The 25,718-nt window shown below is 40.2% G+C and overlaps 1 protein-coding gene across 39 annotated transcripts in view; it reads left to right on the top strand.

Moving 5' to 3' along the window:
* Positions 1 to 25,718, top strand: part of DST (dystonin) — a 304,267-nt gene that overhangs the window by 167,307 nt on the left and 111,242 nt on the right. For 17 of the 39 annotated variants that reach the window (XM_053381110.1, XM_053381108.1, XM_053381102.1 and 14 more), the window contains 12 exons: positions 675 to 3,362; positions 4,827 to 5,033; positions 8,290 to 8,424; positions 12,383 to 12,471; positions 12,946 to 13,081; positions 14,196 to 19,868; positions 20,185 to 20,319; positions 21,500 to 21,715; positions 22,656 to 22,802; positions 23,641 to 23,874; positions 25,047 to 25,148; positions 25,331 to 25,483. In XM_053381110.1, coding sequence (XP_053237085.1) covers positions 675 to 3,362; positions 4,827 to 5,033; positions 8,290 to 8,424; positions 12,383 to 12,471; positions 12,946 to 13,081; positions 14,196 to 19,868; positions 20,185 to 20,319; positions 21,500 to 21,715; positions 22,656 to 22,802; positions 23,641 to 23,874; positions 25,047 to 25,148; positions 25,331 to 25,483 — 9,915 coding nt within the window. Of the gene's footprint in view, positions 1 to 674; positions 3,363 to 3,405; positions 4,160 to 4,515; positions 5,034 to 8,289; positions 8,425 to 12,382; positions 12,472 to 12,945; positions 13,082 to 14,195; positions 19,869 to 20,184; positions 20,320 to 21,499; positions 21,716 to 22,655; positions 22,803 to 23,640; positions 23,875 to 25,046; positions 25,149 to 25,330; positions 25,484 to 25,718 lie in introns of those variants that run through there. The other 22 variants (XM_053381115.1, XM_053381116.1, XM_053381134.1 and 19 more) reach the window with 7 other exon arrangements.

The following is a 25,718-nucleotide window of genomic DNA, read 5'->3' as shown; positions in this document are numbered from 1 at the left end:
AGTAGATGTCGCATTTATTGGTGTAATGGGACATCTACTGGAAAATAAAATCTCATTTAACAGCAATAGTTAGAAAGAATTAAATTCAATCCAGAAGGAAATAAAGCTGCCTTTGCATTAGTATGTCTTGGTGAGTTAATGATACTGTAACGTTGTGCTAGTCTTTTGTTAAAAGAAAGAGCATTATGTTCAGAGCCTAAATAACTATTGTTGAAGGACATGGCTAATTAAATGTGGTTTCTTGCTAATTGTATCATGTTTTACACTAAAACGCTCTCCTCTTCTTATTCAACTAACCATCAAATGATGAAGTGCTTTTTTCTTGCATGGTGTGTTTTGCTGAGAAGTTGCTCTGTAGCTTTTAAGCAAGGACTCATGCAAGTGAGCTTCTGGGCATCACCTTCAGCCTATGAAACAACTCTTATCCTGAAAGCAAAGGGATTCTTCTTGAGGACTTCGGCTGGTGGATTCCTTCATACAGCTTTCTCTTTACTCTAACTAACGGTCCCTTTCTGATGGTGACAGTGGTGGTGGGAATCCCTCAGTCTGTGCTGCTGACATGCTGTAGTTGAAGTTTGTAAGTATTTGCAACTGTGCATTTTAACATTACAACATTACCTAACGTTTTAAAAGAATGGATTTCAATGTTTCTTGTTGCCTTATTTTTTTGGCAGATCCTGAAGAATAAGGAGGCACTAGTACGTGGTGAATATTCTGATCTGGAGCAGCAGCAAAAAGAAGTAATGAGTGAGAACAGAAAACTTATGGAGAGGATAAACGAGCTTGAGGAGATGTTGGATGAGTTGAGGAAACAGAAGTTCCAGTTGGAAGTAGAACTTCCCAAAGCAAAGGCCGATGCAGAGAAAGAAATGAAGAAGCAGCAGGCAAAAATGGAGGAGATTTCTCTCCAGAAAGCCAAGGCTGAGCAAGAAGCAAAGCGCTTTCGCATGGAACTAGAGGATGCTCTTAAAGAGAAAGAAGACGCAGAGCAGGAATTGGAGCGTGTGAAGCAGCTCGCTTTGAAGACTGAGGCTCAGAGAAGTATGGTTGAAGAAAAGTTCAGAGCTTTCAGAATGCAGCTAGAGGAAACTGCTGTGGCTAGAGATGCTCTTGAAGATAAGTTAAGAAGGAAGGACACCAATCTTCAAGATTTAGAGCAGCAAAAGAAAGCACTGATGGAGGAACTGAGGAAGAAGACTGCTGAAGAAGAGAAACTTGTGAAACTCATTAAGGAAATGGAACAAGACATGGAGTTTCAAGGTAGTCTGGTGAAAAGCAAGTGCAGAGAAAAGGAAATAACTGAAGTCAGAAGGCAAATTACTATAATAGGACAAGAAACTCTGTTGCCAACAGGTTCAGACATTTTCAGAGAAAAGCAAGAACTGAAAAACATTGAGGAATTCCAGCAACTGGTGGATGAGTTAACATTTGCCAACAAAAAGTCCGAGAAAACCATCAAAGACCTAAAATACGAACTGTGTGAACTTGAACTGCAGAATGCATCTGCTGAAGAAAAGGCTCGCTTACTAAAAGAAAAACTGGATGATGCCAATAATTCTCTCAGGCGCCTTAAAGTAGAGCTGGATCAGAAAGAGCTGGTAGAGCAAGGATACTTGGAGCAGCTGAAGGAGCTTGACAGGCAGCTGCAGAAAACCACAGGCAAAGCTGAAGAGGTAATGCAAGAAGCCATGGATCTGAAGAAAATAAATATGAAGTATCAAGAAGAGCTGAGGTCACTTCAGAAGGAAAAGGCACTGTTAAAGATGGAGCTGGAGGAGTTGGCTAGGACACACACACACACTGGGATTACTATTCAGCAATTGCATTCCCAAATCACTTCTCTTCAGCAAGAAAAAATGGCAGCTGAACAGAGAACTGTTTCATGCAGAGGGGAAACAACCAGCCTACAAGAACAGTTAAAAAAAATGCAGGAACAATTCCTTCAAAAGACAAGAGAAGAAAAAGAAAACCAGCTGAAGATTCAAAGACTGAAAGATGATTTAGCAGATAGCAATCACTTAGTGGAAAAGTTAAAACAGAAGGTTGAGGAGCTTTCTAGATGGAACAGCGAGACCAAAATAATGATGACTGAAGTCCGGACCGATTCAGAGAAGATAATTCTTGAAAGACAAATTATTGACAGAAAAAATGATGAATTAAAAGCCCTGGCTGAAGGTTTCAAAGAGCAACTACGTATCACAAACGAACAACTGCACAAACAGATAATACTTGAGCAGGAGCACTTGGATCACATCAAGAGATTAGAAGATGAGCTAATAAAAGCAAAAGAATTAGCCGGTGAATTTAAGCAGAAATGTGACAGGGACAATGCTTATAACATGAATGCAGAGATGGAAATAAGAAACCTACGTACTCAGATGAGCACATTCACTATGGAAATGAAGATGAACGAGCAGAAGGTCCAGCAGCAGCAGTCCCATATTCATGAGCTCAATAGCAAGATGAAGAAGCTGCAAGATGACTTGCATCAGAAGACCTTGGAGGAACAAATGGCGCGCCAAAATGTGGCTTTACTTCAGGAAGAATCAATTGCGTTCAAGCATTCTGCAGAAGAGTTTAGGAAGAAATTTGAAAAACTCTTGGAAACGCACAACATAGCGGAAAATGACATATCTGGTATCAGGATGGAATGTATCACCCTGCAGCAAGAAAACCACATGGCTCAAGACAACATTAGAATGTATAAACTTCAAATTGAAGACCTGCAAGACAGACTTCAGAAATCCCGTGAGCAGCTTCAGCAAGGCAAGCATGCAGAAATGGAGTATGTGCAGAAATACCGCAAAATGGAAGAAGAGTTGCAAATGCATAGGCGGACAGTAGAGAACTTGAAGCACCAAATAGACCTGCAGAAAAGAGATCACGGCAATCAGCTGCGTTGGTTTCAGAATGAGATCAACAAAAGGAACATCCAGTTAGACTTTGGGTGGAAGGGAAATGGGTTTAGTTACTTGGGAGACACCTCCCCAAGAGATTTTGAACATATTAACCTCTGTACGACCACATCTCCTTTATTAAGAAGGAGACACCTAAGTGGCTCAAGTTGCAAATCTGAACCGCTGGTTGCACAGAAGTTGCAAACAGTTGCCACTGATTCATTGCAACGAGAGAAGCCATTCCAGTTGTCCGGAGTAACCCACCAACTGGAAAATGGAATAAGTCAACAGTCCTATGCCGAATATGTTTCCCAGACAAGCACAGAGTTTGAGATAATGGTTGATAAGAGCAACCCTATCACAAGAATTTCAGAAATAGATAAATTGAGAGACGGCAAACTCCTCAGTTCCAGGCTTGAAGAGAGTTATGAAGTGGGCTTAGGGAAGCGCCTGCATCCATTGGAGGTACATGGCACATTTGATGGCGTTTGATATTGCTTGGGTGTTGTTGTTACAACTTTCTGTTCTCCTGTAATCTTCATTGCTTTTCTGTTCTATTTCTATGTTTTCATCTTATCTGATATCGAACACTTTCTTACATCTGGCATGCATCAATCCGCATTATAACCCCAAGACATTTGTGCAGATGCAGAAGTTGCTTGCATGTGTGGAAGCAAAAATTTCACCCACCAACACCCACCAAAAGGTTCCCCATTTGTTTAAAAGAGGGGGCCCTACATACCGAAGAGCACACTTCTCTGCAAAATGGTGTTTGCCAGATAAAAGCAGCAGGCAGAATGATGTGTCTTTACACCATTCTCTGCCCACAGCTGTCCCCACACCCTATGATTTCAACAAGACATGAGGTGGAGGCAAAAAGTGCAGTTCTAACCTTAAAAGCTCACCATCCAACTGCAGAATGATTATTTGTGGCCTACAGAAGTCCAAGAGCTCTCTTTAGTATTGTACTGCACATACAACAGGCCTGGGTGAATGAAGAAAGAAATTCACAAATCCAAGTTGTTCACATCCCCTTTAGATTTTTTAAAGTAGCACTTGGAGCAAAAAGGTGCAGTCTCTCATTTCTCCCAAAGGAGTGACCCTGTTCAGGGTTCTCTCAGCAGCTCCCTCCAAACTGGCCAGTCCACTCTTCGCACGCTGTGTTTTGTTTTTCTTTTCCAGCTGCAGTCTGTATTCCATGGCTACTGAGCATGCTCTGAGCATTGTCTCCTTTGAGGGTTTGTTTAGTTTTGTGCCCTTAGGTAAAGGTAAAGGGACCCCTGACCATTAGGTCCAGTCGTGACCGACTCTGGGGTTGCGGCGCTCATCTCGCTTTATTGGCTGAGGGAGCCAGCGTACAGCTTCCAGGTCATGTGGCCAGCATGACTAAGCCGCTTCTGGAGAACCAGAGCAGTGCACAGAAACACTGTTTACCTTCCTGCCGGAGCGGTACCTATTTATCTACTTGCACTTTGACGTGCTTTCGAACTGCTAGGTTGGCAGGAGCTGGGACCGAGCAACGGGAGCTCACCCCATCGTGGGGATTCATACCGCCGACCTTCTGATCGGCAAGCCCTAGGCTCTGTGGTTTAACCCACAGCGCCACCTGCGCCCTTAGGTTTTAATATATAGTACTTCTATGAATCTTGGGGATTTCCTGCCTTCATTCACCACCTGATTTTGCTATTAGAAGGGTGATGATATTGCTAAGAGATAGTTTCTCTTTTTACACTTTGCTGTCATTCCATCCCACTTTCCTTCTCAAACCATATTCCATATTACCAGGGTTAATAAAGTTTGCTGATTCTTAGTGTTTGCTGTTCATATTCTGCATCTTTCCCCTCCCCCTGTTTATGGGCTAGAGTAATAACTTGATGCTATTTTCTAAGTACAGTATCCTTCATTATGTCAAACAATTCCTATTTACAGAATCTCCAAAATGAAGATTTATCAAAGATCAGTGCCATCTTAGAGGAAAAGCAAGCCAAGGAGGTTGCTCTGATCCCCTCTGAATATGATAATATCAAATTTCAAGGTCTCCGGCATGATGTAACTGCTAAGCAGTTGATTGAAGTTAAACTTCTAGACCTGAGCACAGCTGAACAGCTTCATTCAGGAAAGAAGGCCATTGCTGAGGTTCAAAAAAATCTTGAGAATTTTTTGACTAAGCCTACTGCAATAGCTGGGTTGTATATTGAATCTAGTAAAGGGAAGGTCTCATTTGCTTCTGCAGCTAAGCAGAGAATAATTGAAAAAGCATCTGTGTTAGCACTGCTTGAAGCCCAGGCCGCCACTGGTTTTATCATTGACCCCACAGCAGGTCAGAAATACTCGGTTGATGATTCAGTTGCCAAGGGACTTGTAGATCATGAATACAAAAGCAGGCTTCTTGAGGCAGAAAAGGCAGTTTTAGGATATCTATTTTCTGGGAAAAAGTTGTCTGTTTATCAAGCAATTGAAACCAGAATCCTTGAAAGGCAGAAAGGCAAAAGTTTTATTGAAGCTCAGATAGCAAGTGGAGGTATTATTGACCCTGTGAGAAGTGTCCGTGTGCGTCCTGAAGTTGCGGTCCAGCTGGGCTTGCTGAACAACACCGTTCTGAAATTTATATATGAACATTCCAGTAATAAAAAAGTCTTCCAGAATCCAAATAATAGGCAAGCCATGTATTATAATGATTTGCTGAAGCTGTGTTTACTTGATATCGGAAGCAAATGCTTCCTGCTCCCTGTTGGGGAGAGAAAAATAACCACCCCATCTGCTGAAAAAATTCATAAAATATCCGTAGTAGATATTACAACTGGAGCAGAAATGACCTCCTATGAGGCTTATAAAAAGTCCCTGATAGACAAAAGTACCTACCTCCAGCTGTCAGGGCAAGAATTTCAGTGGAAAGAATCCACATGCTTTGATCACCATGGAAATTCTTACCTTGTGCTGACAGACCTAAAAACTGGAATGCAGTTCAACATTGACGAGGCATTAACTGATGGCAAAGTTGATAGAATGCTGGTCAGTCAATACAAGGAAGGGCAAATCACAGCCAGCGAGCTTGCGGATGTTTTGTTGAGCAATTCTAAACCACGCACAGATGTCAACAGCCCCATTGCTGGTGTCTGGCTGCCCGAGACAAATGAGAGAATGCCTCTTCTGAAAGCTGCTCGCAAAAACCTAGTGGAGAGAACCACAGCGCTGAGGTGCCTTGAAGCACAAGCAAGTACGGGAGGTATAATTGATCCCTTTACTGGGAAGAGATATAGTGTGGCAGAGGCCTTGCAAAGGGAGCTGATTGATGAGGCGTCTGCTAAGCACATCCAGCAATGTGAACTGGTCTTTACTGGGATTATTCACCCTGTAACAAATAGTGTTCTGTCAGCCGTTGAAGCAATGAACACAAATGTCCTAGAGAAAGAAATGGGCACTCGCTGCCTAGAGTATCAACATCTGACTGGTGGATTGATAGATCCCAAGTCTCATTGCAGATTATCGATGGAAGAAGCTATTAAAAGGGGCATTATTGATGCCGTCACTGCTACAAAGATGAAAAATGACAAATTCTACTTAAAAGGTATTACGTGTCCCAAGACAAAGAAGAAATTGACGTATAAAGAAGCCCTTGATAATGCAGTTTTTGACTGCCACACAGGGCTACGATTGCTAGAAGCAGCTGAGCTCATTTCCTCAGGAATTTCTAGTCTGTATTTTTCCTCACAGTCATAATTTAACAATGGAAGTTATTAAATTGGCCTGCAGTAATTTAAAACATCTGGCTCATGGAAATGATTCCCTATGATTTAATTGGGTTGTAAAATAGGGTTCCTGGCTGATTTCTAAGCAGAACAAAGCATTTTGAGTTTGCTTATGTATAGTTTTCAGCATACAGTAGATTTAACGTTGCTCCATGCTTGTAATTATGATGCACAATTTGATAAGAGTTAAGCGCTTCTATGCCCCATTGGTTTTGGTGGAAGATTTAAGCTAATGCTTTACTTCTCCTTGAAATCATTAGGACCTGAATGTACTTAAAATTATGCCTGAGTTGTTCCTCTATGTTGTATAAATGGTATTAGCAGCTTGCTAACTGGGATCATTGTGGTAGCAATGTGTTGCAGAGTTGTTTTTGCCATTCCAGCTGCTCTTGGGAAATTTTCAGAAGTGAAACAATATGCCCTGTTGCATTTATATCAGTGTATGATGCAATACTATCCTGCAAAATAAAAAAAAATCTAGAGTTGGAAGGGACCGCAAGTGTCATCTAGTCGAACCCCCTGCAATGCAGGAATATTTTGCCCAACGTGGGGCTCAGACCCATGACCCTGAGGTTAAGAGTCTCATGCTCCACTGACTGCGCTATCTCCATTGATTCAGCCAAAGTTAAACAGGGAGCTAAGTATGTAAACCCTCCCATTGAAGTCAATGGCACTTGAATATTTGTGTAGAACTTAATATGCAATATCATAAATAGATTTGACAGGATGCTTGCTTGCCGGTGCAAAGTTTACTGTGGTGTGGGTTCTGTCATAAAGACTCAATATTCTTCTAATGGCATGTTTACATGGAAGCAAGCCTCTCTGTGTTAGGTGGCGGTTACGCCTTTGTAACAGCACAGTGCTCCCCATGTCTACTCAGAAGAAAGTCCTGCTGAATTTAATGGGTTGTAGTCCTTAAGTGGGGATAGTATTGCAGCCCAAGTTACATAGAGATAAGATTCTCAGTGACACTGGAAATTTCAGAGAAAATGATAGACTTCTGTTACATGATTATTATTTTTCTGGTTTTCCTTCTACTACATGATTCTTTACATTAAAAAAAAACCATATTAAACTTAAACCTGAAATCGGCAATAAAGTTGGCTACAAAATTAGTAATTTTCCTCCTCAGGAGAAAAATGTAAGATGCTATGTTAATTGCACAGGATTGAAGTATATTATTGAATTTCATTGTCTTCTTCAGCAGCATGATTATCTAGAACTGGGTGTACATCTAATGCAAAGGCTGTGATTTAGAGTGTTTTCCTTTGCAAACCCTTGCTTAGATTTGGCTTGTGCAGTGGTGGCTGGGAGGTTTCTGTAATATGAGTTCCATCATCTATGTATATGAATGTGTTTATATGTATCATAATGGCTATCTTAGTTTTTTCAGATGTTTTGAATTAATTACTTCAATTACTTTTTTATTATTGTTTACCTTTTTTTAAAAAAAAAGCATGCATAAGAATGACTGTGGTAATGGGGATAAAAAAGAAAGAAAGTAAAAATAAAGCTCATTATCTGGCATCTTCCACAATAAAATTTTTGACAGTGTAACTGTTTTTCACGGTAGCTGTCAGCTTAATATACCTGCAATTTTAAATAAATATATATATATATTTGCAATGCACGTTGTTCATCAGAAGTCAGTGGAAGAGGAGAAGAAAGAACACGTCGAAAAAGCTGGGGACTTACTGAAATGGGTTTCAAACATCACCAAGAGCCTCGGCAAAGGCGGAGGAGAAAAGTCTGAAAAAGCAGATTCTCCTAAGAAACAGGTATTAAAACACTGCTTGAGAGTAGATGGTACCAGATGCATGGCACAGTGTTGTTTTGTCTTGTTCCTTGCATCCTTTAAAGTGCCAAATGTGGCACAATAACATTTCATTGTATTCAGCTTATATTTTACTCAAAGAAAACCCATTGAACTTCCTGGACCTAAGTTAGTCATGCCTATTAATATCAATGGGTCTGATCTGAGTAGGGCTGGCATTGGATACAACCTATACTTTAAAGTGCTTTACTTTAAAGTGCTTAAGAACAAATATAATTTACATACTAGTGTTTTTATTTAAATTCACCAGACTACATAACTGATACATGGGTGGTTTTTCCTGAAAGACTACATTCAAGACAAAAAGGAGAAACAGTGTTTGGACAATAATATTCCCTACTTATGATGGGAAATGATAATACCTTCATGCCTTCCCCACCAGGTGTTCCTGGCTAGTCCTCTGGATGTTAATACGGGGGTGTAATTTTTTTATAAGTTACAGGAGTTGTCAACCTTTGAGGCCCATTCAGAACTCATAGAGAGTGTACTATGGGTATGATCCATTTGGTTTTTTAATCTCTTCCAGGTCACCACATGCTAAACCCCACCCCCCACTATAAGTTCTTTTACATGGGTTCTAGGTAGAAGTCTGTCCGGTAGAATAGAAACAGTCCTCTTGAATTTGCATGAGTTCACATGGGATGCTGCCCACAAAAACCTATCAGATTAAAGCTTACAGTAATAGACTATATTAAGAATCAAAAATCTGGTGTTTGCTAGTATCACAGAAATCTGGATCCAAAGCACTGCTCTTCATATATTTTCAGTTTTTACAGAGGATCACAGCAAAACTGTCAGAGTAGATGAAGATGTGGCACACAATTTAGTGATGGTTTTGCAGGAATCTCCTACAGTCGGCGGCCACAAAGCTCTGTTGTTTGCATCCATCACAAATGGCACCAGATCCATGATTTTCACGGTTTAGTCAATGGCAACAGATGTGACATGTGATTTGATGGTGGTTCGGTAGGAGAAATTTAAAAACAGCTTGGAAGGGATCGTTCCCCCCCTTCCTGACTCCTGTAGCTTCGCTACTTTCTTTCTTCCACTGGCCACTCCCATTTTCTTACTTTCAGTCATCCCCGTTTCCCGCCTAATCAGGTGCTGAATTGAGATTGTAGAACTAACAGAGGAAATGGGAAAGAGAATGACTCTTCTTGTTTCCTCCTTCAACTCCATTGATGTTTCAAGAGGGAACCTCATGATGAAGGTGGGCAGTGAGACAGTGTGTGTGTCAGATTCTTAAGGCCACTACTACCTTGGAAACTCCAGGGATTTCATAAAACCCAAGGATTATAAACCCAAATCACATTGCTTTCCCCAATTTATTAGGGAGTATCAATCACACAATTTAAGTTTATTATATTTTACCCTACACACACACACACCATTTCCAAATGTTACACTGTATTCAAATAAGGGGTGGAGGTGGGGGGCATATTGGAGGCTGAGTAGAACCTGAAATCTCACATCCGCCAAGCGTGTAAGAGTAACTTCCGAACCAAACCCTTGAAATCTGCAGTCAGCCCTGTACCAGCAAGTAATTTGAAGAACTTAAATGATACAATATTTTACTGGTCCCATTGCATGATACCGAGAATCTCTTCAGTCTTTCATACTTGTGTTGTGCCTAATGTAACTGGAAATGCATGTGTCCACATGCATATTGAACACATGGAGAAAATGCAGATAATGCAGGATCTAATAGCACACTGCTCAGACTTGGGGCCAAGCTACACATGACATTACTCAGCGTAGTTTGCCCTCAAGTGCAAGCTGCTGCTTCCCAAAAATGCCAGGACAATGGGTGGGCAATCTAGATCTGGAACCCTGGCTGTGGGTGGAGTTTAACCTGTTGCCCCTGCTATGTTCCTGATCTTGGGGGACCCCCAGTATGTGCAATTTGCATTGGAGTAAATATCTCCCATTGTTACGGACAGATGTTCCCCCCTCTGCAAATTGCAGACACATGGTGAGATCCAAATCAGGGTCCCAGCATGAGGCAAAGGGTTAAAGACTGCCCCCCCCAGCCACCACACCACGGTCCCATTCTGAATTGGGCTTCCTGTCCTGGCAATTTGTGAAAGAAAAAGCTTGCAGACAAGTACAAACTGCCTGGTAAATTGACACGTATCTTTTGGTGCATTTAATTGTATGATTTCCAGAGAAATTTAGCACCAAACAACAAAACACTTCTATATTTTCATTAGAAAAGCCCTTGCTTGCAGTTTCTTATAGATACAAAAAAACCACTTACTGAAATCCGCCTCATCGTCATAACGTACAGTGACCAAGAAGCAGTTTTAAACCCCTGGGTTTCATTCCCTCTTAACCATGAAGTTAAAATGGGCCACCTGGATCACACAGCAATCTTTTTCTTTCTCTCTAGTTCCTGTAAATTGTGGCTTACCCAGTATGCTAAATAGCATTTGTAAGGGGGGTATCTTGATTATCTGTATCCATCATAGTAAAGAGTAGCTCCAAGGTGCAGAGATTGTGTGCACCAGCAGAAGATTTTCACGTGACTTCTGTGAGCAATTATTGGGTGGTGCTCACAATGAGTAAGACTTCCTTCTTCCGATACTCAGAACAATTTTGGAACTATTACAACAAGGTGGCTGTTGCATTTTAATTTAGTATATGAAAGCATGGTTCCATGCCCATGTATCCATATACTATGTACCCCATGTAGCGCTTTCAAAAAAGAAATCTGAAATAGACTAGACCAGAATTGATCGGATTAGTTTCACTTCTGTCAGTTCTATGGAATAAGAGAAAGCAGGGATACACTTAAGAGTTGGGAACCCTCATGGTTGAAAAGTGGGGTGTGTGTGTGTGTATAAGGCTCATCCACATTTTCAGCTCTGGTTAGAGTTGGCAAGCTATAACTTTTATCCTTGATTTATGGAGAGTTGCATTTAATATTGTTTGAGAACTCCTGGTTTGGAAATACTTGAGAATAAAATATCAGTATCCTGGGTAACTATACAATTCACACAAAATCCACAAAGGAAGTTAAGTGAGGTAGCTGATTTAACTTATTAAAATACTGAAAACGATAGCTTTGAAATTGCATAGACATCTTTGGTTGCAAGACATCCTGTGAGGGAGTAATATCAGAGCATTTGACTAAAACAACTTGGGGAGCATTTGGTCCTCCCATATGTTCCTGAACTACAACCTCCACTATCCCTGGCCATTAGCCATTCCTACTGGAGCTAATGGGAGTTGTAGTTCAGCAACATCTGGCCAGAAACAAAGACCAGAACAGTTTAGACAAAAGTTTTGAAAAAGGTCACCTAACAAATGTTTTTAGTAGTGGGTGTCCGTATTTATACCTAAAATTAATTAGGGTTCTCGTGTTCCTAGTAATCTATAAACACAACTTAGTGTTTCATAACCAAGCATGTATTTATGGCTCATTAATAAGGGCAAGTTGGCTAAAAATGGATTTGCAATATAGGCTATTGCTGTTACATTGGGTTGTACCTGATGCTGCTGTTGCACATGCTCAAAGGACTTCCCTTCATACAATAAGCTATTTTGTGTTTTTATCTTGTATTTTCATACTGTGAACTGCCCGGATATCTGTGGATGAAGGGTGGTATACAAAAGAATAGTCTTGCCACCCCCTCTCTCCTGCAACTCCCTGTGCACCCTCAAAATCTGTTTCAGAGGGTTGGGGGACCATGCAAGGTGAGGAAGGGGAAGTCTCCTTGCACAAGCAGAACACTGTTCATACATCGCTGGATACCACCCATTATGCCCTTGATAATGTTCCTGAAATGCTCACTCCTTTCTCACCTTTTTGCTTTACCTTTTATGTACATTTCTTACCCCCACTCCCTTTTTTATTTTATTTCTAGAATGGAGTTGTGAACATATTTTGCTCCTTTTTTCAGATATCTTCTGACGAACTGTTAACCAAGAAAGAACAGATATCAGAAGCTTTGCAAACAACACAGACGTTTTTAGCAAAACATGGTGATAAGTAGGTTCATTGTGATTATTGCATTTTAAAATTAGTCATGCCCTTTCAGAATTTGTGTTGAGGACGAGTTTCAGCCATTCCATATATAAAATCAGTGTGCAGACAGCAGATCTCCTTTAGCTTCAGGAGTTCTTATATGAAATCTGAAACAATGGGGTGTGGGTGGGTACTGCCCCTTCTGCCTTATAAATGACACCTTACTTAATTCAACTAAAGCAGTTTGCATTAATTAATGGTGGTACTAATAACTGCACAGCTTGTTACCAGTGTATCCCTGGGAATAACTGCCCATATGACTCGCCACCACTGTCAAGTTATCAGCTTACAAAGTAAACCTTGTCTCCAGGTCTGCTGGAACATGTCTTCATAGCATAATGTTGAATTCCACTCTGTATGTTTATTTCTTGAGAGAACAACTAATGTTTAGAAATTGCTAGCACTTCCATTCACATCTTCTATTCCCCCTCCCAAAAGAATGACAGATGAAGAGAAAAATGAAATGGAAAACCACGTGAGGTCCCTGCAAGAAGGTTATAAACTGTTGTCCAATGAAGATTTGAAGCAGTTGCAGCAGGAACAAGATGCAGATAATGAAAACGTGGATGAAAAGGTAGTCAAGAGTTTGAGTTATGTTGCTGGCTATAGTATATATGCTTTTCTGAATCTGATCCATTGCATGGTTTTGGAATTCTGTATGAATACTAAAAACAAAAACAAAAATCTGCACCGAATTGTGTGTATCACACAAACAAAATCAGAACTAAAAGAATGACAGCTTTCGATCGGTTTGTGGAATTAGAATTATAGCTGAATGTCTATAAATGGACAAGTGGAAAGTTGTATATGAACAGGCTTTTATACCTTGTGTCTTGCATGAACTAAGAGCATAGAATCATACATCACTTAACCCTTCTTTTTAAAAGCCATACTTTGAATTCTGTCAAACGTCTGTACTTCAGAAACATGACACCACGTGGAAGTTCCATAGCCTCTCTACTCTTCTATATGCTCTCCGATAAGTATTTCAGGAAGTATGCCATATTTCCAAAGTTCATTAAATTTCAACTGGGTACATCATTTGGAGTTTATAGTCACATTAACTGTGAGATAATACTTTAAGATCTATTACATTTGACACTGCCTTTGGAAGGCATTACAAAATGCCTGAGAGTATATGCAAAGGAAGACTATTCTGCACATACTTCTTAAATGTTGTTCCTAATGGATGACTTTTAATACAACACAGTTGCAGTGTATTTAAGTAGCTACAATACTTGATCCTTATGTGTTTGGGTGTCTATGTAAAAGTGCTGTATGCTGTAAACATGAATAGCATGTGTGTTTTTGTACCACATACTGTTTTCTCAATATATGCTAACTTCTCACAAAGCACATAGATAGCATGACAGTTTGCCTTTCAGGTACGTGTCTTTTTTGCTCACTATTCGATCATCTACTATTTTATCTTCCACTAACCCTCTTGATGTATGCAGAGCATAGGCTTTTGGTTTACCGATGCATGTTGTGTTTCAATCTTTTATCACACCGTGTGCTGTTGAATCACTGACATCACTTCTGCATTGAACTGCTAACATTCACAGTTTGGGTGGAACTCTGGTAAGTAAGTGACTTTATATTGTACATATATCATATTAAAATTCAAAGTATTAATCATTTACCATTCATAAAATGCTGACAATTCATATTTTTATACTCACTTTCAGGAGGATAAAGTCATAGCTGGCATTATTGATCAAACAACTGGAGAGATGTTTTCAGTCTTGCAGTCAATTTATAAAGGCCTCATTGACTATGACACTGGAATTCAGTTACTTCAGAGCCAGCTAATTTTATCAGATATAATTTCACCAGCCCTGAGAAGAAGTTTTGACCTTGAAGAAGCCAAAGCCCATGAACTTGTCGATGACCAAGCTGTATTGCAACTACAAGGTTTACAGAATGCTAAAATGGTCATTTCAGAACTGCAATCAGCAGCACTCCCAGTTGTAGCTGCTTTGGAACAGGGTTTAATTTCAGAACCTCTTGCTATTAAAATTCTTGAGATTCAGCTTTCCAGAGGACACCTAATGATACCAGCCACGGGAGAACAGCTGACTTTGCACAGAGCTTTTCAGAAGAATCTGATCTCTGCAGCATTATACACTAAACTCCTGGAAAGACGTGACATGAGCAAAGACCTTATTGACCCCAACACTGCAGAGAAGATAACCCTTGAGGAATTGCTTGAAAGAACTGTAGTACATAGAGAAACAGGCTTGAGGCTCTTGCCTGTGACCCCTCAAGAAAGAGGCAAAATAACACTAAAATGTGGAAGGAAGATAACTATATTGAGAGCAGCTCATGAAGGACTCATAGAGAGGGAGACCATGTTCAGGCTCTTAGGTGCCCAGCTGCTTTCTGGCGGCATAATTCATCCTGATACAGGACACAGAATGACTCTTGAAGAAGCAATGAGAGAAGGGGTTATTGACCAGGATGCTGCTTGTGCTATTTTGACTCATCAGCTTCAGACAGGTGGAATCTTGTGTCCAAATTCATCAAAACGTTTGTCTGTAGATGAAGCTGTGCAGTGCAACCTGATCTCTTCTAGTAGTGCCTTGCTGGTACTACAGGCACAACGAGGCTTCATTGGACTCATCTGGCCACATAGCGGGGAAATATTTCCTGTATCTACATCTTTGCATCAAGGCATGTTCACTAATGAGCAGGCCTGCAAAATTCTAAAGGGGCGGCAAAAAATAGCAGCACTCTATATTCCAGAAACTTGCGAAGTGATCAGCCTGGATGATGCAGCCCAGCAGGGAGTCATAGAAAGCAACACTTCATCAATTTTGAATAGTGTTACCCTACCTGATGAAATGCCTAATGTGGAAGATATACCATTGCCTTTGAAAAAAGCTGCAAGATGGCTCTCGTCTTGTGAACTCCAGGCATCCAACCAACATGCTGATGGAAAGGATGTAAACACTTCTGACACCAGTCAGCCCATACCTTGCCATTCGGAACAAACTCAAAAGCTATTCATGTCTTACCTAATGATAAATAGTTGTATGGATGCGAACACCGGTCAGAGGCTTTTGTTGCATTGTGGTGACTTAAATGAAACAGTCAGCCTGTTAATGGGTGGCAGTCGTTCTGAAAATAATACAAATGAGACTGAGGGGCAATTGTGTTTAAACACAAAAGCACAACATATTGAGCAACAGCCCAAAGGGGCAATGTTTAGTGATATCACTAGCAATGTTTCAGAACAAGATACAAGTATTCAAAATATATCCAGCAGCAATAAGAGGGAGGCATTTTGTAAAGATCACCAGAATGACATAGTCTCAGGGAGAAATGGTTTTCATATTGTGGCTCGTGCTTCAGAGCAGTCAGAATGTGTCACAAATAGATCTGGAAAGGAAATCAATCCACGTCAAAATCTTGAAAAAGAAAATGCACTTGGAAGTTTACTGAAACTTCCAGAACAAATGCCAGTGGAAGTGTATGAAAATTTAACTGACCAAGCAAACGCTGAAAATGCTGAAATGAAAACATCTGTTTCAAACTGTTCACAAGGACACCTTCCTCCAATAGTAAATGAAGATAATATTTGCATAGTAGAGGGGGAGAACATTAAGGGGAGTGAAAACGACTCACCAGGCATCTTCAATAGTGTTTTGGATGCAAATTATTCTTCAGCTATTAAGAAAGATGAGAAAGCTCAAGCAAGCACTAACGTTTCACAACTCATGGACAACAGCCTGCAAAAATGCATGCCTCAGGTTTTGCAGATTGAAGAAGGCATTATGCTAATGAAGAACACTGAGGTGAAAGCTGAGGTAAAAGATGACTTTCAGGATAATTTATACACTGGTATAGAACCTGACCAAAAATGTTTAAATGAACGCACTAAGAAAGAATTAGAGACTTGTAATGAGAGTGGAGTATTGCAAGCGGAAACGAATGTCACCCCAGTATTGCATAACAATGATGATAGGAATGGCAAGTTGCCATTAGAAGACCACTTCATAATGCATGGTGCATGTCTTCATATGAATGATAGGCCACCACGAGAAGACGTTACAAATAGCTATGGCAATTCACAATTGGAAGACCATGCTAATAAATTTGCTGGCTGTCTATTGGAAAACTACACCAGCATGCAAGATGCATTACCATTGGAAACTAGAGTGCATACACATGACAGTCAGTTACTGGAAGATTGCACCAATAACTATAGCATGTCAGTCCTAGAAAATACTTCTAATGGTGATTCACTCCTGGAAGACAGCGTAAATTTGATCCATGGATTATTACAGGAAGAACAGACTGAAAGTGGGCAACCTGTAGAAAATCAGATGACTATCAGTGATGGAGAACAACCCATAGATAAGGCTACTATATGTAGTGTTTCTTTGCTTGATGACCATTCCAATTCTGATGGCATTGCACTGTTGGAATATCATGCTGAAGATAAATATATTGGACCAATTCAGAGAAACGGTGCTATTACTCATGCTGGATGTCCACTCAAGGATTCCATTGATACAAATGCTGGGCTCCCCGTAGAAATCACTACTGACACTCTTGATGGATCATCCATTAAAATCAATACTGATAGTGAGTCCACATCACCTCTGGAAGTCAGTGCTAGTATGAAGCATGATGAGCCACCTGCGAATGACAGCAAGTCAACATTTGAATGTGGCTCGCTAGTTCTGGAAGGCAATAGCAGCAAGCAATCTGAGCTGTTGCCTAAAAGAGAACATAGTACTCAGTCAGAAGATCCTTGTGATCCAACTCAACATAAAGATCGCAGTGAAGCCTATGATGCTCCGCAAATTGATCATAACAATGGTACAGTTTGTAGCTCAGACAGAATAAACAAAGGTGACTCCTCTGTTGTTAAAGAAGATGCTACTCCAGAGCTTGTCCACAGTGCAGTAGCCATCAATGGAGTAGCAGATAAGCTGCAAGAAAAAGCAAAATCTTCCACGGGCAACTTAAGTAAGGAAGAAGAATGCATTATGTGCTTTAGTGAAACAAGTGACTCTGATACACTTGAAATTATAAATATGGCAGCATTCAATGCAAGGCTATTAGGCACAATTATAGAAGACAAGGCAGAAAGCAGTAGAGATATAGAAAATAATGGTCAGAAAAAAGAAAGGGAAGAAAGTAAAGAGATTGACAGCTCCCTGGAAAAGTTGGATGAAGCTAAAATGCAAAGAGGTGAGCACAAGGGCATTAAAACGAAAGAAGATGACTCTGAGAGTGAACATGAAAGCATATGTATGGATAATGACAGTGATGATGATGGCAGTGGCAATAGTGATGATAATGGCAGTAGCGATAATGGTGACAGTGACAGTGGGGATGATTTTGAAGGTTATGATTATGTGGATTTTGATTATGATACTTATGAAGAGACAGATTATGAAGATGAAGAGGTATTGGAAATGCATTACTCTCAGTGCCATGATAAAAACATTGGGGTCCAGGTGTCTGCACTTTCAGAGGCAACAGGAAACAATGGTTTACAGTGCCCTGAAAGCTACAGTGCTGATAAATATCAAAATTTAGCTGATATTGTTAAAGAAAACATTCAGGACCTACCATGTAAAAGTAAAGAGGGAAGCCAGCAAGAAACAGAACAGGCTTCTGACCCTTTCATGCAAGACAACCTTGCATTACAGAACTGTCAAACCTCCCAATTAAGCATAAGCAATGGTGCAACATCAGAAGACGCAATTGGAACAGAAAATATTAGTGCCAAGTCTGATATACCTTCTCAAAGAAACTTACATGCTGAACACAGGGAAGCTAAAATTCTTGATGATATATCAATGCCATGTTTGAATTGTGAGAAAAGACAAGAAGTAGATAATGGAAAACAAGCATCTACCAGTATGCCACATAGTCAAGTAGAAATTGGTGCTCTGAAACAAAATAAAAATGGAGTGTGCATTCTGAAGGAAGATCATATCCAGGAATCAAGTGGAAGCCTTAAGGAGCCTTATTCATCAGTTATTAAAAATGGTTATGAAATTACTGCCTCATATGATGAAAAAATAAGTATTGATCAAACTTCAAATAAACCCACATTGGTTACAGACTCCAATGACATTGCTAAAGATGAATCAGTGGACTATGTAGAGGGGTTTGACCTCTCTACTTATTTAAAGCAAAGTGCGAAAGATATAATGGCCAAGGATATATTAGCAATGAGAGAGAATGGTTCATCTTGCCTAAAGGAAGGTGAAAGAGACAGTGAAGAGAATAGAGAGGAGCTTGTGGTATCAGGAAGTGGAAACTGCGAGGGAAAACAGCACCTAAAAGAATTGCACCCCAAACAACAGCTGTTTCCTGCATCAGTTGTATCAGAACCTACAAGAGATAAAGTTAGTAAAGAGGCTAGTGCTCATTCCAAGGTGTATCATGATGAAAGTTACAAATGTGACTTCAACAATATGGAGCGTGTTGAAGCTATCGGAAAAGTAGGGAGCAAGGCTGGTGAAACAGCTTCTGGAGAAGATACATGTGTAATTGGATCTTCTTCTAGTACTTTAGACACCAGAGATGATAGCCAGAATAGCTCTGAGCAGAAAGCACATGAAGCAGTGGTCACTCAAAACAGTAGTGTGGGGAAGCCTGCGGAAGATGACATTCTAGACCATGAGCCTACTTTCTCTCAAAATGGCATCCAGATAAAAATGCAACAATCGCTAAAAGATGTGATGCTTTCTAATTCTGCCCCAGTCAATGATCAGGAGGTTGTTTTTTCTGAAGTGCCTCCTACATTACCTGAAAGCTTAACAAAAATACTTAAAGGAAAAATAAAAGATGTTTACTGCAAGCAGGAAGAGGAACCTTTAAGTTATATTGGCACAAAAGCTTTAATGCAAAATTTACTTAAAATGGTTGATAGCGCACACTGGGAAAATGAGGACTCTACCAAATCTGCTGTCCAACATACAAGTGAGGATACTAGAAGTGCCTCAATGGCTGCTTCGTTGTGCATACATGCAAACGAACCTACTTCTACCCCACCTATTTGGCTTGATAATAGAAGTCCTGATCTCCTCCTTGATATACTGAAACAAGACCATTGCAGTCAAAGAAATGAGAGCACCCGTGAGACAATGCACATGAAGGCCCAGACAGAAAGAGAGCAGGAGAAAAACGCTTCTCAGCATGGCCATGCCTTTCCCATCTCAAGAGAAACTACAAGTTCATCAGAATTAAAAGCAGAAACTGCTGGAGAGAGTACTGAAACATGCAGTAAGGCTCTTGGTTTGAAAGGATACCCTCAGCCTGAGAAGCCATACCAGCAACCAAAAAGCTTCTCTGAAACCTTGGAATCTGGACCAAGACCTGATTCAGAGAGCATGGTGAGTAGCAACTGACAATTTTTGTCTAAAGCAAAGACACATAAAACAAATGAATAACGTCTTTGGTTCATTTTGGTGCTTGTTAGCATAATCAAAACTTGGCACCTATATTACCAGTATGCATTGAATCTCCTATCGCAAGGAATTGAATGTCCCCTGGTTAACATCATAGTAGAATCACAGATGAACATTTAAATTTAATCTCCAGGCATTTTTAAAAACAACAACACACACCATCCTTTTTGTTTTTAAAAGTGATTTTCTGCTACTGTGTTGATAAGTTCTAGTTACACTAAAATGACAATAATAATTTCAGAAGCAATGCTCTTGGTACTTGGAGAATATGAGGAGACATTTGACAGTGGTTCAAGATATGAAATTTCTCTTGGATGACCTGCAGCCCATCAGTAATGACCTGGAAGACCTAAAAATACAACTTGAGCAGTTAGAGGTAAGCTTCTTATCTGTACATAGAAAGCGAGGTTAAATAGTGAGGTCAGACGTCATTATTACTAAGTCTCTTTATATGCTGATCTTCCATGCAAAATAATATATTCAAAGTAGCTCATAAGACCCTTAAAACACAAGTCATCAGAATAAGAGTATAATTAAATATGTATTATCTTTCATAAATATGCTAAATCTATTTGACAAATCATAAAAAATATACTTAACATTAGCCGGTGATCATCACCCCACATTTCTCTCACCCAAAGGCACAGAAATGTGCACCTAATTTATCATCAATGGAACAGCACACTCTTGAGACTTTCCCCACAGATCCCATTTACAGGCCCGGGCTACACATTACACACTCTCCATGGGTGATTCCCTCTCTATAGTGCATGCATTTTGTAGTCCATTCCTGCTAATTTGGAGGAGGAAGAGAGAAGAGAGCATGATGAGCCTGGCCACAATGTCTAAAGTTAAGGTATCCCTGGATAGATGGATGCTGAGATGAAGGAAAGGGGTGGTGCAGCAGTGGTTGGAGGAAGAGCTCTTGCCATAGTATAGAAAATGATATGAGCAGTGTGGCAGGTGAGTGGGGAATGAGAGATAGCAAAATAAAGAGATGTGTATCTTGGAGTCTAGGGTTAATTTATCTCATTTGTGTGGCCATTTCCCAAGCTTCCCAGGGCAATTTTAGGTGGGGTGACCCCATTTTATTCTTGCATCAGCCCTGTGAGGTGGCTAGTGACTTGCTGAGTGCCCATGAACATCATGACTGGGCGGGGATTTCAGGTCTCCCAGCCATCTCTAGGACTAATGGTACTTCTCCCTAAAATGCAACGGGGTTTTTTCTGTCTTGCACGCAGTGCTTGAGAGCCAGTGTGGTGTAGTGGTTAAGAGCGGTAGTCTCATAATCTGGGGAACTGGGTTCGCTTCCCCGCTCCTCCACCTGCAGCTGCTGGGTGACCTTGGGCTAGTCACACTTCTTTGAAGTCTCTCAGCCCCACTCATCTCACAGAGTGTTTGTTGTGGGGGAGGAAGGGAAAGGAGAATGTTAGCCGCTTTGAGACTCCTTCGGGTAGTGATAAAGCGGGATATCAAATCCAAACCCTTCTTCTTCTTCTACTAATTTTAGGTAAGACCTTAATGCACCTCATCTGTATTTATTTATTTTTTTGTAGTCATTTGAATCAGGGCTTGCTGGCTTTGCTGTTACTCTGCGAAAAGATATGAAGTTAGCAGAAGAGTTTCTAAAATTTCAGCACAAGGATGTTCCCAGAGCACAGCTTGTGGATCTAAAAGAAAGCTATGAATGTTTGGAGAAGGATTTCTTTGGGGTCTGTGAAATGTCTTCAAATCGAGCAAAGCAAATAGTCTTGGCAGTAGACTCTGAAATGGTAGGTTCATAGCCCACATCTATTTTACTTCTATAGATTTTTAACCTATCCAACTCCAAACTTAGATTTAGTTCAACCATTTTAAACAAAACCAAGTGTAAAATGCAAATAAGTATTGTAAAATGGTTTTGCATATGTGGTGACAAATTTATTGCCTGATACTAGCTAGCTGGAACCCATGCTCTAAAAGTTTGTTCACAATGAATGATCACTTGCAGCACAATCCTGTGCGTGCCTCTGTGTTCATTGGGGCTTATTTGTAGGAAAGTGTGTGTAGAATTGCAGATGCCTTCTGAATCACAGTGAATACAAAAACTTGTTTATCCTTTGATTACTTGAACATCAAATGATGATGTGCATGTGTGATTCAGTGATCATAGATCAGCACCACAGACAAGAGCTTTCTCAAACAATTCATTTTAATGTTTTCATGTTCAGTTGTGTATCCATTGATTGTGGTGGTGGTGGTGGTAGTAGTAGTAGACTTATAACCCACCCTGCACTAAATGGTCTCAGAGCATGTTACAAAAATACCAACTTAAATTGATAAGCAAGTGTACATGAACTTCTTCTTAGTCTCATTATTTAGTGAGTTTTGAAAGAAAAGGATTTCCATTATTGTGAAATGGTAACTGGGATTGGAAAGAATGTGCTCTCTCCTAAAGAATTTTTGTTAGATAAGTGATATAAACCCTTTTGCCCATTGTTGAAGTGTCAGAATTAAATAGACTTTGCGTATGCAAATGGTATCGTCAGCAAAGTGTTCTTGTAGATCTAAAATATGCCACATGTATCGTGGAAAAAGTATCTCCTTATTTTTCCAATTATGTCAGTAGCTTTGTTTCACTGTCAGCTAACTGAAATCTTTTGGTTTGGTTTTCATTTTAGTTTGGTTTAGATCTGTCGTCAGATAAATATCTTATTTGAACTTCTTTTCTAGGCTAAACTTTCAGTTCTTCATCAGAAACATCTAGTCAAGCTTCAGGAGTTTGCAGGTTGGATTGAGGAGAAGAGTGAAATAATGAATAATCTCAAAGTGGATACATGTGATATAGAAGATGTGAAGCAAAGGTTTCAGTTACTCAAGGCATGTATCACTTGGTGCCTAATCTGTCAGTGACTGTTAACTTCTAGATATGATGTTTTGTAGGTGATCTCCACTCTGATTCAGTACTAGTTACTGATAACCTACATGTTCAAAAGTAGTGATAGTTTGGGTGATTATTGTTAGTTCGGATAGGCAGTCGGGTTTTGTGCAAGTAACACTCCTATAGTTTTAACAGAATGGCTACAGAAGTTCTAAATCTCAATAGTAGAAAATAATTCTTCCTTGAGGTTGGTGCTAGGCTCAACATCAGAAAATGCTGTCAGTAAGTTTATGATTTAACTCATTATCAGTCACATATTTTGCACATATGTCCACCAAGACTGTAGCAAACACAGCCTCAGTGTAATTCCCTTCAGTGCAATGATTCAAAAATAAAGGGTGGTGTCAGCAGAAGACTTGAACAACAACTTCTGCTGATGCAATGGGGTTTCCCCCCTCTCCTCCCCAACATTACACTTAACATTATGTAGATCTGATGTTGCAAGTCAATGAATTTGAGGAAGGCTCAACAAACCTAAATGTCTAGTAATATTCTTTAATAGATTCTGGATTATGAACTGATACAGAGTGAATTCCAGATCAGATATCTGAATGATTTAAAAAAAATCAGTGAGTGAGCTTAACCTTTTATCAAATGATAGGGCATGCTTCCTCAATCTGGTGGCCTCTAGATGATTTGTAACAATTCCTATTGGCCCAATAACCCTGCTGACTGAGGCTTATGGAAGCTGCATGCCAAAACATCTTGAGAGCACCAGGTTGGGAAAAGCTGTTACAGGGTTTTTTATGCTAACTATTTTTATTACTTAATTTGCAGGACCTGGAAAAAGAGTTTGAATGTACAAAAATGCAGTTGGAATCCACAGCACTTGATATTCAGTTCTTCATTTCTGAGCATGCCCAAGATCTTTCCCCAAACCAGAGCAAGCAGCTCTTGAGGCTCTTGAATACCACACAGAAGCGCTTCCAGGAAATGCAAGAGACAATAAGATCCCAAGTCGACCATTTTGAAACTCTCTTACAGACAGAACAAGTTCTTGTTGACCAGAAGGTTTGCTTCTGTGTGTGATTGTGTGCTTAGCATGACACCGAACCCAAGTGGAGACGTGACAAAATGTTGAAGTGCAGAAATTGTACTCTATCTGAGATCGAAAGCAAAAGAATACAGTGTGCCTATCCTTCAGAATTCTAAAGCCACATGATAAATGTTTGAGGGAACCAGTTGCGTGCTTCCTTCAACAGCAAGTTTTGTTTCAACAGCAATATATAGAAATGATAAAATGCTTTACCCAACAGTGGGTAATGATTTGACTTTGACTTTAAAGCTGAGTCATAAATAAACTAATAAAGCTGAGGCAGCAGACCTAGGACTTCACATTAGACTTTGGGTGTCTGTTGAAGAAGGATGCTTTGTCATCTAGTTCAGGAATCTAACCAGCTCCCTGTCCCAGGAAGCAACAATGGGGGAATCACTCTGCCACTTGTGTGCTGCCCTTTTGTGGGTGAAATAGCCACAGGTGCTTGTTCTGCATCTTGAGGGCCTTCTAAGAGGTCTGATCACTCTAGCATAGGTGTGGGGACCTTTGGCCTCCAGATATTGATGAACTAAAACTGCTAGAGTTCAGCAACATCTGGAGGGCCAAAGGTTCCCCACATCTGCTCTAGTGTATGGAAGGTAATGTACTCAAGAGCATTGGGAATTTGTCAGCAGTAGGGCTAACAGGGAAAAAGAAGAAGCAGAGTTCTACAGCAAGAGCTGTTTGACAGTGGAACAAACTCCCTTGGGAGGTTGTGGACTCTCCTTCCTTGGAGGTTTTTAAACAGAGGTTGATTGGCTATCTGTCCTGGACACTTTAGTTGAGATTCCTGCATGGTAGGGGGTAGGACTAGATGTCCCTTGTGGTCCCTTCCAAACTCTATGATTTTATTAGTCTGCAAGCACCGAACAAGATTAACTTTGAAGGACAATTTCTTTTTTAATCAGTTGAGGAAGAAGGGAGAGTCTTCAGGCCAGGAAATGCAGGATTTAAAAAATATGCTTAATATGGATGAAAGTACCGTTAAGAACAATGAGTGCCATTGCATGTCTGCTTCTGTATTGCTTAAAACACAATAGCATTTTATATGCGGTAATATTACATGTACCAACTGATCTAACACATGGTTTTCGACTAACCTTTGTTTTGCCATCCCCTTTTCAGAATTAATACCTGTCTGTTACAGGTTTCAAGCCATTCAGAGATTTGGATTTTCACACGCATAATGCATGGCCAGACTTCTGCTGGGCGGTTCCATCCAAACCTGGTCTCTTTACTTACAGCATTTGTGAGGTTTATCTCATACCTTCTATATTCAGCTTCTTTAAACTGTGTGCAGCTGCTATCATGTTTACAGCATACTCTCAGAAATAGTGTCTGATGAAAGCTTTGAAATTTGGTTGTTTGAACATTAACCTCTATGAGAGCCTCTGAGCATTTCTATTCAGGTTTCTTCTTATTCTAAATTAGGACTTGGCAGACCAGCACCAGGATTTCACAGAAAAATTACAGGATATATGTGACCTTCTCACACAGACGGAAAACCAGCTGATCGGCCACAAAGAAGCACTTGCTATTGAAGATACCAAGGCAGAATTGCAGCAATACCAGATCAAACAGGAGGTACAATGCTTGACTAATTGGCAGCAGCAGAGCCAGGCTGCAGTCCTTACAAATCACACTGGAGTTACTTGTAAATATTTCTGAGTAAATGTGCTTGGGAGCATTTTGCAAGCCCTGCAAATATATTTTGGACTAGCTGTTTGCATCTCACCCAAAGTCCAGTTGAATTTATAGTGTGAAAGTTGGTGGGTCATCAATGAGGTGCTAGCAATATCCCTTGTGTAGCTTTCCAGCA

Source organism: Podarcis raffonei, chromosome 3 (genome assembly GCF_027172205.1).
Source record: "Podarcis raffonei isolate rPodRaf1 chromosome 3, rPodRaf1.pri, whole genome shotgun sequence".
In the NCBI taxonomy this organism is placed as follows: Eukaryota; Metazoa; Chordata; class Lepidosauria; order Squamata; family Lacertidae; genus Podarcis; species Podarcis raffonei.
This window is presented reverse-complemented; position numbering and strand designations above follow the sequence as displayed.